The 17,662-nt window shown below is 45.2% G+C and overlaps 1 protein-coding gene and 1 long non-coding RNA gene across 2 annotated transcripts; both read right to left on the bottom strand.

The window, feature by feature from the left end:
* Positions 1-485: 485 nt before the first annotated feature.
* Positions 486-1,934, bottom strand: LOC144097745 (chitinase-3-like protein 1). The gene has a single exon (XM_077630382.1). It carries the CDS (start codon positions 1,932-1,934, stop codon positions 486-488), a length of 1,449 nt encoding a protein of 482 aa, XP_077486508.1.
* Positions 1,935-8,189: 6,255 nt separating this feature from the next.
* LOC144097177 (uncharacterized) lies at positions 8,190-17,382 on the bottom strand. The gene is made up of 4 exons (XR_013306939.1): positions 17,305-17,382; positions 12,821-12,888; positions 11,944-12,019; positions 8,190-8,522 (listed from the first exon to the last, which is right to left on the bottom strand). It is a non-coding gene; the product is annotated as an uncharacterized LOC144097177 (long non-coding RNA).
* Between the last annotated feature and the right edge of the window lie 280 nt (positions 17,383-17,662).

Raw genomic sequence — 17,662 nt, forward strand, 5'->3', positions numbered from 1 at the left:
TAGAATAATCGGGCATAGACATATTTTGACTAAAGAACACCCAGGCCTAGCATTCGTACAGCTTGCACTGCGATATTTGCGCATCGATAGACACTGCACAATGGAGATTTCGGAAATAGTGCTGTGATTTCCACGTGCGAAATTAGCTCAAAATTTCAGATGAGTGCCTATTCAATAGCTTACAGTTGCGGAAGGATGATGGTTAACACAAGAAAGACATCTTCTAATTAAGACGACAATCAGTGTCACTGCACAAAATACATGAAGCTTAAGAACACAAATGTTATTCCATTCGTAGTAAGGGACGTCCAAAGAAAAGATGACGCACAATATTTAGCATTCCGTATTTAACAACAAAAAATAACAGGTCGCTGCCAAGTGACAGCATTATTGTTCCTCGCAGCATTTCCGGGAAAAAAAAAGTGATTTCGAAACAAAAAATTAACGCCTTTATATATCTTTGACGTTATCATTGGTAGGTGATGTTAAGGTGAGAAAAGCATGGTGTCCGTCACCACAGTATACGCGTTGTAGCTTTCTACTAAATCATGCACTTCGCGTAACAGCGGCCATGAGGTCCCAAAGTCTCCCGCGAAGTCATCCATGCTAATGTCCCAGACGGCCAGTCCTCGCGTATGCCGCAGAATGGGCCTCTTGGCGTGCAGGCTCACCCGGTCTTCAAAGCCGACCCACTGGTCTTTCCCGTGCGCCACCACGCACCGAGAATACCCGTGCAGGAACCGCGTCCAGCTGCGATTGACCAGCAGTGTCTCTACGACGTCGTAATAGCTGGCCATTCCCGTTAAATTTGTGTTGCCGAATGGCCTTCCGGGACCTTTGGCCTGCACACCGATGCGATGGTTCTTGAGACGCGGATGCTTCAGCGTGAAAGAAACTCCGGCCAGAGAAACGCTTAGGACGGCCTTAAAGAGGACGTCGTGGACACTGGTGGCCGCGGTGAGAGTGTCGACCACGGAAGTTAGCCCCACCTGTCCGTGGTGTCTAGCTCTAAACAATGCTCGCATAGGACTCTGACAGGTCGTCACTGGAAAAGAGCTCGAGTCCACGGTTCGATGCGTGTCGAAAATAACCACGTCGAGCCGATCAAACAACGACCGAACGTAGTAGCCGTGTCGACGAGTAACCACGTTCCAGGGCACCACCACCGTCATCCGCAGCTTTTCCTTGTCGAAGTAAAGGCGCATCGTGTTCACGAGGGTGCTCAGATTGGTCCTCGAGGACATGGTCGGGTACTTCCAGTACAGGACAAGCCCGTCGAAGCCTCGTTGACGCGTCCAGTCGGCTCCTTTACGAATGAAGGTCAGTCGCGTCTTCTTGCTGCTGATGACGGCTTCGAAATCGCGGCTATCGCCCTCTTCCCCGCCGACACATGCGTACACCACGATCATGGTGGATGGTTCAGAAGACTTCAGCTTGGAAAGTTTACGGAGGGCCTCCTCGTCCCGCGCAGGGTTCTTCAAGCGAATGGCAGACATGTTAGCGTTCAGACCTACTGCGACGTAGACGAGTGCATCGCAGAGGGACACTGACACGTTGTCGACGTCGAACAAATACGGGGAGCCTGACGGGAGGCTGGTGTTGAGGAAGCAGAAGACAAGTTTGCGCCGCGCTTCTTCAGACAGCTTCTGGTAGGCAATGCGAGCCGAGTTGGTGGGTATCCCCACGTGTTCTTGTTCGCTTTCTTCAAAAGCGTACGAAGATGGCGACCGAAAGTGCTTTGCGGCCGCTGTCACAATGGCGGTGCAGGCGCATGCTACGGTCATGATGGCCATCACGATGAAGACCGCCAGGCATAGCTTACGGTGACGAACGGTGTTGTTCGGTGCTGGCCGCGGAGGTTCTTCACTGGATAGAAAGAGCGGGATTAGCCCTTCGAAGCGGCCCTCACGGTACGAGACGGTGTGGTCAGCCATTGAGTTCGCTTGTTCACAAGACAGGCCAAAGGCTGCTATCACGGTTCGAAGCCCTTCCTCTTCTTCGCATGAGAGCCCATATGGGAGGACAAATATGGGTAGTGGCTACCTCTTTTTTTGTTCTTTTCTTCAATTTTGTGGGTTGGTTCGTGCCTAGAAAGTTAAAGGCAATAGCAACAGATATGTTCTGATTTACTGCTAATAATTTTAAGCACTGACCTTTCTTTCAACACTGAAATTGTACATGGCAAATTTGAAGCATTTTGTTCAGGCGCCCGTTTCAAAAAATGCCCGGAAAATGCAGGGCGGCCCCGGAAAGCATGAATAGTGCGCAACCAATAGCTTGACCTCTTCCTCGTCAAGGATCTAAAATATTTAGTATTCTATAAACTGGACATCGTGTCTCAACGTAACATGTAGGGGCGCGTTACTGGCCTCATCTTGTTCATCTTGTAATGCGAGCCTAGCGCAGATGGCTTCTTCTATATAAACTCCTCTCTTACTGAGTTCATTTCACTCCCAGTGTTAAAAGCATGCACAAGTCACTTTCTGCTTGAGAACTGGCCCAGAGCTGCAACACTTAGATATCTGCTCATAATGCGAGTGCGGGGGACAAAAACAGAAGGAATATCCAGTGGCTTCTTCGAGTACGGCAGCTCTAAAACCTTTCCGCAAACCACGACATCAACATTTAAATAAAGAATTTGCACAATATTGGAGTCGGCTCTATACAGTAATGGAGCTGAATCAGGTCTGCTGCTTGCCAAGCCTGTGAAGCGCTCTATTTCTTTGTCGACCTTAGTTTGGAAACAAAAATGTATCGAATGAAAACTCCTCACTTCAGCTCCAATGTTCTTACCGACAAATATAGTCTGTAAACCATTCGATTCCTTTAATTTTCATGTTTTGCGTCCTATATATGCCGATGAAATCAGCTCGATGGCTTCTGTTTATCCTGTAGAAAACGCAGTTGTGAAAATAAAACATTATTTACCAAGAGAAGCAATGACTCACAAAAGACCGCAACAGGTCTGACCATGACAGGTCTCCCATCGAGCACATACGGTCTCAAGTTGTCGTGCGTGCATCTGCACTTATGTCTCTCTCATGTGATTGAGTTTGCGCCATTCACAAAATGATTCTCTTCGCGGTTTTGTGCCTAAGGCAGCTAAGCTCGCAATTGCTGTTTTTTAAGGCTTGAGCTTTTACTTAGCACGTTTCGAGATTTTCATGAGGTCTGCTACCAACCTGAGACCACAGCGCCATCTGTGGCATCAACTACTCATCACGTTCTGAGATTTCGTGGGGCCTCCTACCATCCTGATATCACAGCGCCATCCGTGGCGGCAACTATAAAACAGCACATCTCGCATTCAGACTTGTAGCGCCATCTACAATATCATTGTAGAAACAAACACCTGCCACTTGCCAATGATGACGTCACGGTCTAATATGGTGGATATAGGTGGAACTATGTGAGTATGACGCCAGGGGACGAAACGGCGGCGTAGTTTCGGTTTCTAGAATCCGGTTTGTGTAATTGTGGTTTCTACAAACCACAATTAAATAATAGGTAAATATTGTATACATGCAATTACTAATTGAAGCGTTACCATATCGCACCGCAAACTGAATTCTAGGCCCATCTTGACCCCCCAAACGAAGAAAATTCCGTTTGGGACGTATCTTGAGGGGGTGATAATAATAATAATAATAATAATAATAATTGGTTTTTTGGGGAAAGGAAATCGCGCAGTATCTGTCTCATATATCGTTGGACACCTGAACCGCGCCGTAATGGGAGGGATAAGAGAGGGAGTGAAAGAAGAAAGGAAGAATTAGGTGCCGCAGTGGAGGGCTCCGGGATAATTTCGACCACCTGGGGATCTTTAACGATAATTGGTTTTTGGGGGGAACGGAAAATGGCGCAGTATCTGTCTCATATATCTTTGGACACCTGAACCGCGCCATAAGGGAAGGGATAAAGGAGGGAGTGAAAGAAGAAAGGAATAAAGAGGTGCCGTAGTGGAGGGCTCCGGAATAATTTCGACCACCTGGGGATCTTTAACGTGCAGTGACATCGCACAGCACACGGGTGCCTTAGCGTTTTTCCTCCATAAAAACGCAGCCACCGCGGTCGGGTTCGAACCCGGGAACTCCGGATCAGTAGTCGAGCGTCCTAACCACTGAGCCACCGCGGCGGGGCTCTTGAGGGGGTGCAATTCGAAAACGGGTAGACGCGCACCGTAATTTCTCTGATAGATGGCGCTAGGCGGCGATCGCTCCGCTAGACGGCGCGCGTACACGCGTAGCCGAGCATGTTGGCAATCCGCCCTATTTCAAAAAGTATTACATTCCGTTTCTCGAGATGAGCGGCGCGTTCTTCTTCGCTTTCTTCGTCTAGTAAACCAAACAGGTAACGCTCGTTACATCAACGTCTTCCAGACGGTGGCGGCCTTTTTTTTTTATTGCGTATTGCGTCAAGCGGAATGACTTCACATTATTAATATTAGTCATTTTCTGCCGCTTAGACATTCTCGGTTCCGCGCCTGTGCTCTGCTGACCGGAATACAGAAGGGAATGTCGTTTACGCAGGCACAGAAACGGAACAAATTGCTACCGGAACACGCCCATCTGGCCTTAGACAAACGGCTAGCGCTTTGCGGTTCTTTACAGCGGTGCTATATTCTCAAGGATGCGCTTAATAAATCTGCGCAGTACGGCAGGTTAACGGGGCAGTAGAAGATATCATATGTAAGTGACGAACGAGCAATATACCCTATCGCCCACCCTTCGAAAACTTTTGTGCCAAGGCTTACAGGAGTTAATTTCTTCGGTTATCTGAATTTATCGTCCTGTGACATATTATTGAGCACCCTTCAGTAGTAATACTTCCTGCCTATGACGATATCGTATTTCATGTCCTTTCGCCCATGAACGTAGTAGCCAAGGTCAGCTGGATGTAAAGATCTGTGCTGTGTTTTCAGCGCTCTGCAATTTGGCCTCCATTTAACAAATATTTTATGCGGTTTTTGCCTCGTATACACTCATACCAAGCCAATGGCTACTGGCGCAGCGTTAATTTTTAATGCGTTAGTAATAAAAGGGTCTCTGCAGGCGGAAATGACAACCGCTGCCACGCGTGGCACGTTGCGAACCTTGTGACATTATCACAACCTGGCCACCGTGGCACGTGGCAGTTAAACTACTGATTGGTCGCTACAGGTTGCTTTTTCCAAAGCCTCACTGGTGGCTGTGTTTGAAGCAGCCACTTGCCGGGGCAGTGGCCCATAGCTTAATCGCTGTACCACTGCGCCAAGAGTGGTATGAGGACTCTCAGCAGTCTATGAATGTAAAGTAGAGAATGACGAATTCCGCATTTATGGGCATTAACCTATTAACGCTGTCGCGTCATACCCTTAAGGTGGAGCCACAACAGAATAAGTAGCAATGCATTATGCTGACGCATTCAAGCGACCCTCTGGAGATCGACTGGGTTTTTTTACTCTCATCTCAGTAAGAATCTTCCTTGTAGGGATACCATTTCTATTCCACCTTTTGTGTCTTTTTCTTTTCTCGGTTAATTATCATTCTTCGGACCTGTGAGCTCTTCGCACGTCATGTTGAGTAGAGCTCTCCTTACACAGCAGTTGCGTCACAAGAGAGACCGTGGCCAAAAACAGAGAGAGAGAGAGAGAGAGAGAGAGTTTATTGACCTGTGAGCTCTTCGCACGTCATGTTGAGTAGAGCTCTCCATACACAGCAGTTGCGTCACAAGAGAGACCGTGGCCAAAAACAGAGAGAGAGAGAGAGAGAGAGTTTATTGACAGGAAAGGCAGAGAGGTTGGCTAGAAAAATAAATATCTGGCCTTCTACTCTGCACTGGGGAACGGGAACAGGGGAAAAAAGGGGGTCACGATGGGAGAAGGCAGATGAAAAATAAAAACGAGGCACACTTTCTAACATCACAAACGCAAGGCAAAGCCCGTGTCGCCTAAAAAGCGTGAGAGCGCTCGCGTTGCCTGTACAGTTTTCGAACTACCTGGCTAAGCGCCGAGGATCAAATCCTCTGAGAGGGGCCTGGTGCCAAGAGACTTCAAAGCAGATGCTAGCAGGAGTATTTCCCCTGCATATGCTGTGCATGCCACTAAAACATGCACTAAAGTCTCTAGCACGCCACATGTGGTACAATCCGCCGAGTCCGCTTGTGGCCAGAAAGAGTGCACAACTTGGTTCAATGTCACGCGCCTACAAAGAAAACGACGCTGGAAGGCGCTGGTGCTTGTGTGGGCTAGGAGACCAGGAGAAGAAAATTAAGATCAAATCATGTCCGAGTTCTGTGTAGTGCGCGTCCAATTTACAGGCGCAGGAAGCCATGGCTGAGCGACGGTCACGACAGAGTCGTCGCACATTGCCCCCAGCGTGGGGCGCCAGCCAAGACGCCGTTGCCACAGACGCCACCAGAACACCTTGGCGACAGCAGAACCATTTGGGGATCTAGAGCTCAACATTGCTGGTATATGTGTAAACGACGGGATGCCTTTTCCCTGAACAATGACCGTTATTCCTCAGTCCGCCGTGGCAAACTGTTTGTAGCAGCACGCGAGGAAGCAATCGATCTTATTTAGCGGTGGTGTTTGTTTTCAGAAGCCAGATAGGCATGTAGGTTGAAGCGTTTTTTGAATGGTTTTGTTGTGCTTCAATCTTGGACGAATTTAAGAAAAGCATATTTTTTACAAAAGAATGGAACATTTACTGCACTTATCATCGCTTATGTGTCATGCCGCATTTTCTTAGGCGAAACGGGCATTATAGTTCTGTTGTCTGCATGCGTTACTCGCAATGTCGACAGTTTTCTGGTCATTTTATGACTTTTCGCCAGGAAGAGCACAAATGTTTTTGCATGTGGCTTTTTTGTTTGTTTTCAAAGCGTGTTCTTGCTTTTTGGCCTAACTGGCAACTACCAGTAGACCTTTAGAATCCTTTAGGATTCTTCACTTGAAATAAACGTTTCATCAGAACTATGTTTGTTCGATAGTTTCACCCAGAAAAAATTAAGCACTGATGCCGCATGATTTTCTAAAATTCCGAAATTCTTCAAACGTGCCATTTTAGATCTTCCAAAGCTGGTCAAAAGGGCGGCAGCATCCGGACGCCTTCTGGGAGCTCTGGTTAAAAACTGGTTACAAATTACACTGCATGCAGCTGAAGTCGACATGGCGTTCGCAGGGGGATTTTCTTTGTCAGTCACACGAGCTGTCGTAGAATTCGCGTAACAGAAAAGCAAGGCTTGTGCAAGCCGAAATTCGGTTATCGAATTTAAGGCCAAGAATTGTTTATCGTGTACCTGTATTATGCGCCACACATCGTTAAGAAGGTGACCGAGAAGCATGGCAAGAATATTGTGTTCTTTGCGACTTTCAGCCTGCCTTTCCTTTCAGCTCAAATCGACATCGAGAGCATGAACCGAGGGACGTCGAACTATAGCGAATGGATGTCATTCATTATTGCAAAAGTAAGGTTTTGTTCTGGATTGACAAGAGGTATAATAAGCCTGTTACGTGTAAGAAATTGAAATGCGAACTAAGCGGACAATAATAGAAGTATCTGAAGTGTAGACTATTTAATATGTGTGCTTCTGAGGTCTCCACGGGCAATTTTTGTTTCATTAGAGAAGAATCCACCGCTTGTCCGCACCAACCTTCTGTTCCTTGTCTGCGTCCTTTTACGCAGTGACACCTTCTCTAGATTTTGTGCTGATTGCCTCAAAGCTTAGCGTCCCTTCACAGATGTTTGTGAAGGTACTTGTGGCCTATTGTATCTCGACCGTTATTGGTATATTCGAGACTGTTTTTGTCTTCTAACACGTGAGCGTGAACGCTTTGAGCACGAAGCAGAGCATAAGTGAAGAACACTTTATGTAATTAACATCACTGCAAGCTTTCTTTGTCCCCTTAGCGTGCTTTTACCTGCATGATAATAAGCAAGCTGTCTAAACCGTGGAAAAAAATCCCTCCATATTGCTCATATTTTACGTCTGGGGGTGTCTTCGCACTTCGTAAGCTGATGTAGTGGTAACTGCACACTGCTTTCGCCTTTCTTGAATTCCAAGTTTGAAGAGATAGAAGACATCGCGCTCTGCAAATGCTCAAGTATAAAACATGGTTGTGCTCATTCTTCCTAATGCAATGCACGAAAGTTTGCTTCTTCATTTCTCAAGGACCTATGACTGTGATTCACATGCGTTGCAATAATGAAGTAATCTCTGCACCGAGAAAATAGAGGGCTGGCTTTATTTTCTTCAGCTTAAAGGACGATGCTAAAATCTGGATTAGATGAGAAGCTCATCATCCTTGTTCTGATCAGTTATTCCTTTTGCAACTGTCATTGCTGCTATTGATCAACAGGCACGTTTTGCGCAAGAAAGACGACAATTTAGGAACTTTTCAGCATTTTCGTAAGGTTGAGGTCGTCTCCCAAACTCATCAGAAGTAGTGAGGTATGCGTCGCACTGCAGCACGTTGAGATACCGTCGTTTAGTCAAGAACAATTCGGCAACTTCACTTCTTTACCTGGGATCCGGAACACCTGGAAACAAAAAAAAATATTTTACATAACAGTGCGGCAAATAGCCCATCTTGAATGGAAGGATCGTGAACTGCAGTAAATTTACATTCCGTTTTTTCTTCTTATTTATTTATTTATTTTAATGAGTGTGCGCATAAATACACGCAAATGTTCGGTCAATAGCCGAAGCAAGTGTATGCCCATTAGAGAGGTATCTTGAGCAGTGAAGACACGCCTGAAGGATATGGAGAAAATCAGCAGACCAAAATTGATTAAAAAGTTGAGAAAAACACATTGACAAGATCTTTAACTATTTAAATGACACGTACAGATTCATAAATTCTTCATTCATATAACTGTAAAAGGACAGAAGGATTAGAATGCTGAATCGGAAAAGACACACACATATTTGAACAGCAAAAGGAATTGAAGCGTTGTAATCATCGATTACATAATCTAATTTTGAAGCAATTTTTTGACGTAACATGTTTTTATAGAAAATATATAGTTATTGGCGATTTTGGTTTGCAGAGAGACTGTATTTCATATCTTGTGACAATGGTCTATAAGGCGTTGACCGTAAAAAATCTGAATGACAGGTGGATTGAATTTACGTTACTGGCATTTCTTGTATCTCTAGTTGGTGTAAAAAACTCACAACATCTCACTTTTGCCGACGAATGATGGGATCTAAGTATGTTTTGAAAGTGAATGGCCTTGACTCGCTGCAGTAAATTAAATGAGAATGAAATATCGCGTAGTACACTCTTTTTAAAGGAGGGGGACTGAAATGCATTCGCGTACGGAAAAGTGCATAACAGGCTGAAGCAAGTTTAAAGCTCACGTTTATAATGTGATATTTAAAAATCGACTAGTTGTAAATTATAACACCAAGGTATTTTATGAATTCTTCTTCCTGTAAAACTGTTCCATCAAATATATTTTCCAACCTATAAGGGTCAAGAAACGTATTCCTGAGCAGAAACAAATGTATATTGCTTTCAATATTTTTAGCGCATGTTTATTGCCGTTGAACAAATCATTCATTCGCCGTGCCTCAGAGTTAATACTTCTTTCCAAATCTGTAACTGATTTGCGTGAAAATGCTACTGCTTTCTCGTCAGCGTACCAAACAGCCTAAGATGACGTTAAATTTCTTGTAAGATCATTCATATAAAACAAAATAGTATACATTTAGGACCGATGCACAGAATTCCTCCACGACAAAAGCGTAGGCCATTGTTAAAACTTCTCTTGTCACCTAAACAATAAGCTAATCACGGAAAAACTGTTATAAGCTCTAGAATTTTCTTACCTGGCTTGTCTAATAAATTCAGACATTAAAGTGAAGATTTCGTTTACTTCTGTGACTGGCTAGCGGAGTAATACAGCACGCCGCGCACCTTGGCCCAGTGTTAACAACTGCTGTTTTTTTAAGTTGTATCCTACTGTATAAACCATACTATAAACTTTATCTACTTTTGTGTTTTTTTATACCATGCTTGTGCTTAGAAATAGAATAAGTTTGCATGTATACATTGGACATAAAATAAAGATATACTCTTCAAGCACTGCAGTCTCATTTGTGGGCAGAACTTTACCACTACCGAATTTCTCTGCTCTAAGGCGCGATATCTAAAGTGGGCACAATAAAATGTGCTCTGACATAAACATTTGTGTGTAGACAATTATCAAAGAAGGCATGCTTGCCGAATGCAAGTATTGTTTTTAGTGTGAACCCCTTCATATGTTTACGGCATCTCTGATACATGTCCTCTTGAATTCGACAAGGATGTCATTTACTCGCGTTTGTTCCCTCATCCACTCGGCCCGGTTCCGGTCCCTTAACGTTAGGCCTATCATTTTTCTATCCATAGCTCGCCGCGTTGTCCTTAACTTAAGCTGAACTCTTTTCTTTAGCTTCCACGTTTCTGCCCCGTAGGTGAGTACCGGTAAGATATAAGCATTGTATACTTTTCTCTGGAAGGATATTAGTAAACGTATTCCCTGCAAGGATATTCTCTGGAAGGATATTGTAGACGTATTCCCTAACCACTTCCAGCACATCGCTACCAATTTTTAACTGCTGTTCCCTTGTTGAACCTTACTTTAGTTTTCTGCATATTAATGTTTAGAGGAAGAAATGGGCTTGGGCAGGACATGTGATGCGAAGGCAAGATAACCGCTAGTCCTTAAATGTAAGGGAGTTGATTTTCAAAGAAGGCAAGCGTAGCAGCGGGCAGCAGGAAGTTAGGTGGGCGGATGATTGGTTGGTTGGTTTATGGGGTTTTAACGTCCCAAAGCGACTCAGGCTATGAGAGACGCCGTAGTGAAGGGGCTCCGGAAATTTCGACCACCTGGGGTTCTTTAACGTGCACTGACATCGCACAGTACACGGGCCTCTAGAATTTCGCCTCCACCGAAATTCGACCGCCGCGGCCGGGATCGAACCCGCGTCTTTCGGGCCGGCAGCCGAGCGCCGTAACCACTCAGCCACCGCGGCGGCTAGGTGGGCGGATGAGATTACGAAGTTTGCGGGGACAAGGTAGGCACAACTGGCAAAGGACAGGGTTAATTGGAAAGACATGAGGGAGGCATTTGCCCTGCAGTGGGTGCAGTCAGGCTGATGATAAAGACGTTGGTGATAATGATACGGCTCCAGTCAGTGGTGTTCCTTTCGGGGAGAGACAGAAAAAAAAAACATTTACTCGGGGATTTTTTTTTTCTTTTTCAGGTAGCCTCCGCCCTGGGTCAGTAATTGCGGCACTGGGCTGCTGACTCAAAAGACGCGAGTTCAATCCCGGCTGCGCCGGTCGAATTTCAATGGAGGCGGAATTATAGACGCCCGTGTACTGTTCGATGTCAGTGCATGTTAAAGAACCCCAGGTGGTCGAGATTTCCGGAGCCCTCCACTATGACGTCCCTCATAGTTTGAGTCGCTTTGGGACGTTAAACCACCATAAACGCTTTTTCAGATAGCTTAAATCTAAAATCTCAGGCTCTCAATCTGCGGCTCTTGAACAGAAATGATAGGTATGTCCAACGCATGAAACCCTTTTATCACCACGCGATGCAGTGCTCTGGGGGCGGCACTTAAGCCTTTGTAGTACAACGCACTCCTTTTATTTCCTATGATGCTAGTTCAAAAGAGGAAACACTGCGTGTATTTCATCAGCAGGAAAAGCCAACATGTCGATGATGTAGATGCTGCCCCAAGAACGTATTCAACGCTTAGAAATAAAAAAACGTGTACCAGATAACTTCATTGTGCATCCTGTATGGTAACACTGCAAGCACCAGTGGATTGTATAGTTTCATTGATATGTTTTCTTTGTCAATTGTGTAATAAATGTTATTGTATACACCCGGCAACCCCGGTATTTGCTCAGGCCGACAGTGTGATAAATTAATAATATAGCAGTTTTGAGTCCTTAGAACTTACAGTTGCTGCGCAGTGGGCACGGGGAGCGGAAGCAGCGTACAGGAACGCACACCATTCCGAGTGGGCACACGCGTCCCTGAATATGGATGCCAAAGTATGAGAGCAGTTCGCTTGCAATGAGAATAGCAACTTGAATTTGCAGAATTTCAACAAGTGCATGGAGCTGACAGTTAATAGTAAACTACCTGTCAGTAAATACTGTAGCATAAAATATGAATATTCTCCTCATGGTAAATCTTGTCAGTGTGTTAAAATGTGCTTGGTGCAAGTAAATTTTGGATCCCGCAATGCACATATGCCGAAATATCAACCTCAGTATTATAATTTGTTTTACAGTTTGTTTGCATTCTAATTTTAAAAATTAACTTCGTTCGATCCTCTGTACCAATGTATTTCCGCATTCCCTTGATTAGGCGAGAAATCTGTTCACGCGGAAAACCATTCTGGACTCCATTATTAGAAGGTAGCTCAAGAAAGGCCGGATGCTGTTCGGACTTCGGCAAATGCACAGCAGTCACGAAGGCAGTGGATTACAAGAGAGGGACAACGATTAATAATAGAGGAATTTATTTCCCGAAGCCAATTCACTGCCCTGAAGTCAGGATGAAAGCGGGCTGGCCTGGTAACGTGACGGCAGCATTTCGGAACGCGTGCAATCCGTCCGTGAGCAGCGGGCAGTACAAAAAAGCATACATTTATTTGTATTTTCTTTCTTTGCATACTGCAGGAATCTCTGTGCCACGTCACAGGAAAAATATGTTTACATCAGAAATTCCCAAGCTCACTCTTCAAGAACAGAGGATCAGATTCCTTTCTAAGAAACGGTTGGCATTGGTTGTACGTTATGAACTGCTATGAAGAAACACGTCAGACTTACATTGCAACTGCGCCGGAGTATGGGTGGTCCGGGCGTTGCTACTTTTCTCTGCGTTCCTGAAAGTGTGACTGAAATTGAGGAAATGGATAATTGTGTTTATTAGTAACATGTGGTGAAACTGGAAAGACTGCGTCCATTATCAGACAAGAGACCTTGCTTCCTTGTGTGCACGTTTGGAACAGTCAAGAAGAGGGCTTATTTGAGAAGTTTTAAGAAGTTTTGGCTTAGTCGGGCTAGTTGGTGCATGTTGACGGAAACGCCTGAAACGCGCTAACGTCAAGAACAGAGGCTCATGCGCTGTGCATTTATCTAACTGTATTTATCTAATTGCATGTCCTGTTTCCGCATTTGCTTCCTCTTTCCGGTACGCGTCAAAATATCATCATGTGCCGCAAGCCAACACCCAGTAAAGACGTAATTGTCGCGAACATCATGAGAAAGATTGGGGTAAAATCGGGGAGCCAACCGGCTGGTCATGGTGCTGTGCGGCACTCACATAATTGTACCAAGTTTCTCCTAGTTGTTACGCGGTGGCTCAGTGGTTAGGGCGCTCGACTACTGGTCCGGAGTTCCCGGGCTCGAACCCGACCGCGGCGGCTGCGTTTTTATGGAGGAAAAATGCTAAGGCGCCCGTGTGCTGTCGATGTCAGTGCACGTTAAAGATCCCCAGGTGGTGGAAATTATTCCGGAGCCCTCCACTACGGCACCTATTCTTCCTTTCTTCTTTCACTCCCTCCTTTATCCCTTCCCTTACGACGCGGTTCAGGTGTCCAAAGATATATGAGGCAGATACTGCGCCATTTCCTTTCCCCAAAAACCAATTATTATTATTATTTCGATGCACTTGCGCACCCACCAACAACATGCACCAGCGCACGCGCGAAGCAGAGGCGGCATCTACCGACACCCTTTCGCACTGTGCTTGGGGCTTACATTTCTCTGTTCCCGTTAGATGGCGCAAGAACAATGTGCGCGTTAACTCGAGCGCGCAGTGGTCGCCCTTGAGATAAGCAGGTCCTATTACTCCTGCGCACTGTGATGTTCTATTGGTGGAATTTTTCTCCGTTGACGAAGAATTTTAGGTCTAAGATTAGACCTAAAATTTTTTTACCAATTTTAGGTTAAGATTAGATCTAAAATTGGTAAAAACATTTTCATGAAGTTTCACGTAAATTTATGAATTAGCGCCAAAATCAGGAACATTTGGGGACTACTGTTCCTATGCCTACACATAAAGATAAAGGGCAGGGCAAACAGCAAAACTGGCTTCAAACACAGAAAACAAACACAGGGAAGGGCAGAAGAGATGTCAGCCGATTCTAGCCGTCTGAAAGTACGAAAGTTGTTAACGCTACTACTTGGCTAAGCTTTGGCGCGCCCTCTTTCCAAGATGGCTGCGAAAGAGAGATAACAGCGGTACAACAATCAGCATTGAGCCCAACAGTGCCGCCGCCTCGCCGACAGCGGGTTCCTTCTATTGTTGCTTCGTCGTTGGATAACTGGCTTTATCCTAGAGGTGAGCTCATTTATCTAGAGCCCTCGAGTGGCACTCCGCCGAGGAAAAGAAGCGACCTGTTAAAACAGGTACTGAGTGTCGGATATCATGTATCGGTGCGTCCTATTCGCGCCTCAGTGTGTTTGTTTTGCAGCGCTCAGGTCTTAGCGCCCATTTTATTTTAGTCCGAGCATTGCGGTCTTGAGAGTCTAGACCTCATGCTCTGCCCCGCCGCTATGTTCCCTGTTGTGTAACAGAGTGTAACAAAAGTCAAAACAGCGCTAATCTTTAAACCACACAGAAGGACCAGGCGGGACGGGTGCTGACTCCAACTTCAAGCGATAGTTGGAGTCAGCGCCCGTCCCGTCTGGTCTTTGTGTGTGGCTTGTGTATTGTGTAAAAATTAGCGCTGTTTTTACTTTTGTTACACAACATTACACCAACTAGCCCAGCAAGAGGTACTGTTAAACGAACTTCCCTGTTGTGCCCCATTGAAAACGTTGGTTCGGCCCGGGAAAAATACGGTATCTTTCATGCTGACTGTCGGTGCGTCACTCGTCGGAGCAAGAACATGGCTCGCGAATCCCGTTGCCTGGAAGGCGAGGCCTCCAATGTTTAGGCGCTTTTTTGCTTCCTTCTATAAAAAAAATTGCTCTGACTGAATAGAGCCTGAACCCGGATTTACTATTTCTCTCAACACGTAGCCTTAGGTGGTAACACTGGCCAACTTTTCTTAAAGGTTACCCCTGTTGAGCATACATAGAAAGCACTAACAGGCGCAACGAGTAACGCATGACGAATTCCTGCACATTGGCCTCATCAGCCCCTAGGAACAGCAGTGATTAAGGAAAAGGAACTGCAAATAAACTTCGAAAAAAGGTGCGCGGATTTTTCAAAATGCTAGTGAAAAATGTACCGAAAAGGAACAATTTTCGCATATTAATAGAAAATTTTTGCAGTACGTTCGCGGAACAACCGTGCTTGCCTGCAGCTGTTCCTAAGAGTTCAACTGCAGACTGTGAGGCGGGTAAAATGTTGCTTTTGCTTAGAATTGCGTAATCGCCACAACAAACACTTCGTAAGCGTGCTCCTATTCTTTTACCTGACATCTTAAACTAAAATTGGAGCCACTGAACTAGCTGCTCATGTGATCAAATTCATTAGATGCCTCCACCAGGAAGCAAGACATGATGTTCTGCGTGAAGTAGACTGGACGAGAAGAGACACAAAGAAGCAAACGCAGAGAGCAGAATTTCCAACTGGAATTATTTCGTGAAATCATGGGACTTATAACGGTCTTCAATATAATAAAACTTTGTACAAACTCAAAGAAATAGTTCACAAGCCAGAGGCGACGAAATAACAAGGTCACCTGTGCAGTAAGACCGATAGAGAATCTTGATGTGCCCAACTAAGATTGATATCACATTTCATGATAGTAGTAAAGATGGTGAGCTAATACAGTTGTCACTCCTTTTGGCGGTGGCGAATGCGTCTTCAGCTTCTCTTTACGTCTTTGTTTTTTGCCTTCCATAGGAATTTTGTTTTATCCAGATTAGGTACGCAGCTAATTCTGTCGCAGCTCTTGTTGTGTACCAATGCGCACAGATCGCTTATGATCCAGAGGGCGCTCATTAAAACAGCGGCCAGTTTTTCTTATGTAGGACCGGCCGCTCGACAGATGCATCTCGTAGATGACACCAAAGATGCATTCAGTGAATTATCTCTGAAGTTTTTTCTTGGATGAACTGAATTCCGTTTTTGCTTTGGTCAATAGTGGACACACTTTCTTGAGTTTGCGGGACGACGAATAAACGACGCAAATTCCACTGGTTTTAGCAACATTCTTAATGTTGCCGGATAAACAACGAAAATGTGGAATGACAAGTGGTGGGTTTTGGTCTGAGCGATCCTCTTTCCTTTCCGAAGTTTTCAGCTCTTGAGGTAGACTTTTGCATGTGCTACGAATTAAACGATGTGAGTGGCCAGCAGACAGCGGACGCTCGACCTCATTTTGAAAGCTACATGGTACTTTGCGTGCACGGGATATCTGTGGGGCACCAAGGAAACTAGATATGATAGTGCCTCGTTTCACTAATTTTGAATGTGCACTTTCCTAAGAGAAAAGACTTGTTCGACCTTGGGTTATACGACTAACAAGCGTGGGCATCGGTGAACTGCAATTTTAGGTCTAAAAAGTGGGTGTGGTTGTCCCTTCTCAATTCATCGGTGAAATTAAAACCCTTTCTCCTCAGACGGGAACGTGATGAGAATATTAGTGGCAGCACTATAGAGGTCATTGTTAAAAGACCGCTAAAATCACTAAAATGTTTTTGACATAGCAAAGCACATGTAGTACAGGGTGCCTAGAAAGTTTTTCTAAGCGCCTGTAGCTGAAGGCCATAAGATTGTCACGCACAACGCGACCAACAGAGGACCCAATGCATATATTATATTTCTGCACATTAAAGTGCCCGTCGTGAAGGGTTGCTGTAGAGTTTAGGCAAAACTCCAACAGCTCCAAAAAAGGTCTCTACTAATGCCAGCTGCATTCTGAAGGGCTATTTCACGATGCTCAACCCTTTCCCTGGTAGGCTTATATATGCAGACCTTCGTGCGGTATTGAATAATAAAGTTAGCTAGGTCAACAGAAAAAGCCGTAGTAACGAAGGGAATTCCTTTCTGCAGAGCTTGCAACATGTCCTTAAGCTGCAGATGTGGTACCGATCATGTTCCATAATTTTTTCGGTGTGCGGTTTGGGAACGAACCAACGGCACGCTGCCAACTATCTCTCTCTAAGCTAAACGAACGTTTTCAGCGGCTTAGGCACAAAATTTTCTATTGGTATGCAAAATGGGCGCCTCCAAAGAATGTTCAGGAATGACACGCTTTACGCAGTAAAAATCGCTGCTACAAGTCCAGAAGACACTAAGTGACGTTTTAGCAGTGTGGTTTGAAATGGACAATCGAGGTCACAACACGGCTCACCTGTTAGCATAAACACGAGGAGCGTTACCCAGGACCGCATGGTAGCCATGCTGACGCGCAGGAACTCGGTTGTTTTTCTCTTCCCGTCTGCGATGTATCTGGTGTATTCGTGCATATGGCACCGCAATCAGAAGCAATTAGGCTGAGTGCCGCCTAAGGACGCCCGGCAGACGGCAACCTTCAAAACAGGCCGAGTATTCTTGGCAGTGCCAAGATCAGAAACGTGAGGCCGAGACATCCTCGGTGACCTCTGGCGCTTATTAAGTCTTTACAACATAATTAGCCTGCGACCTGCATGCGTGTATTCATGTTATTGATCTGCATAACTAGAATTTTTTTGTTATTTATTTATCACTCC

Source organism: Amblyomma americanum, chromosome 7 (genome assembly GCF_052857255.1).
Source record: "Amblyomma americanum isolate KBUSLIRL-KWMA chromosome 7, ASM5285725v1, whole genome shotgun sequence".
In the NCBI taxonomy this organism is placed as follows: Eukaryota; Metazoa; Arthropoda; class Arachnida; order Ixodida; family Ixodidae; genus Amblyomma; species Amblyomma americanum.

Bases quoted from the DNA above. Each gene is read 5' to 3' on its own strand.
- LOC144097745 (XM_077630382.1), bottom strand. From the start codon at position 1,934: ATGGCTGACCACACCGTCTCGTACCGTGAGGGCCGCTTCGAAGGGCTA.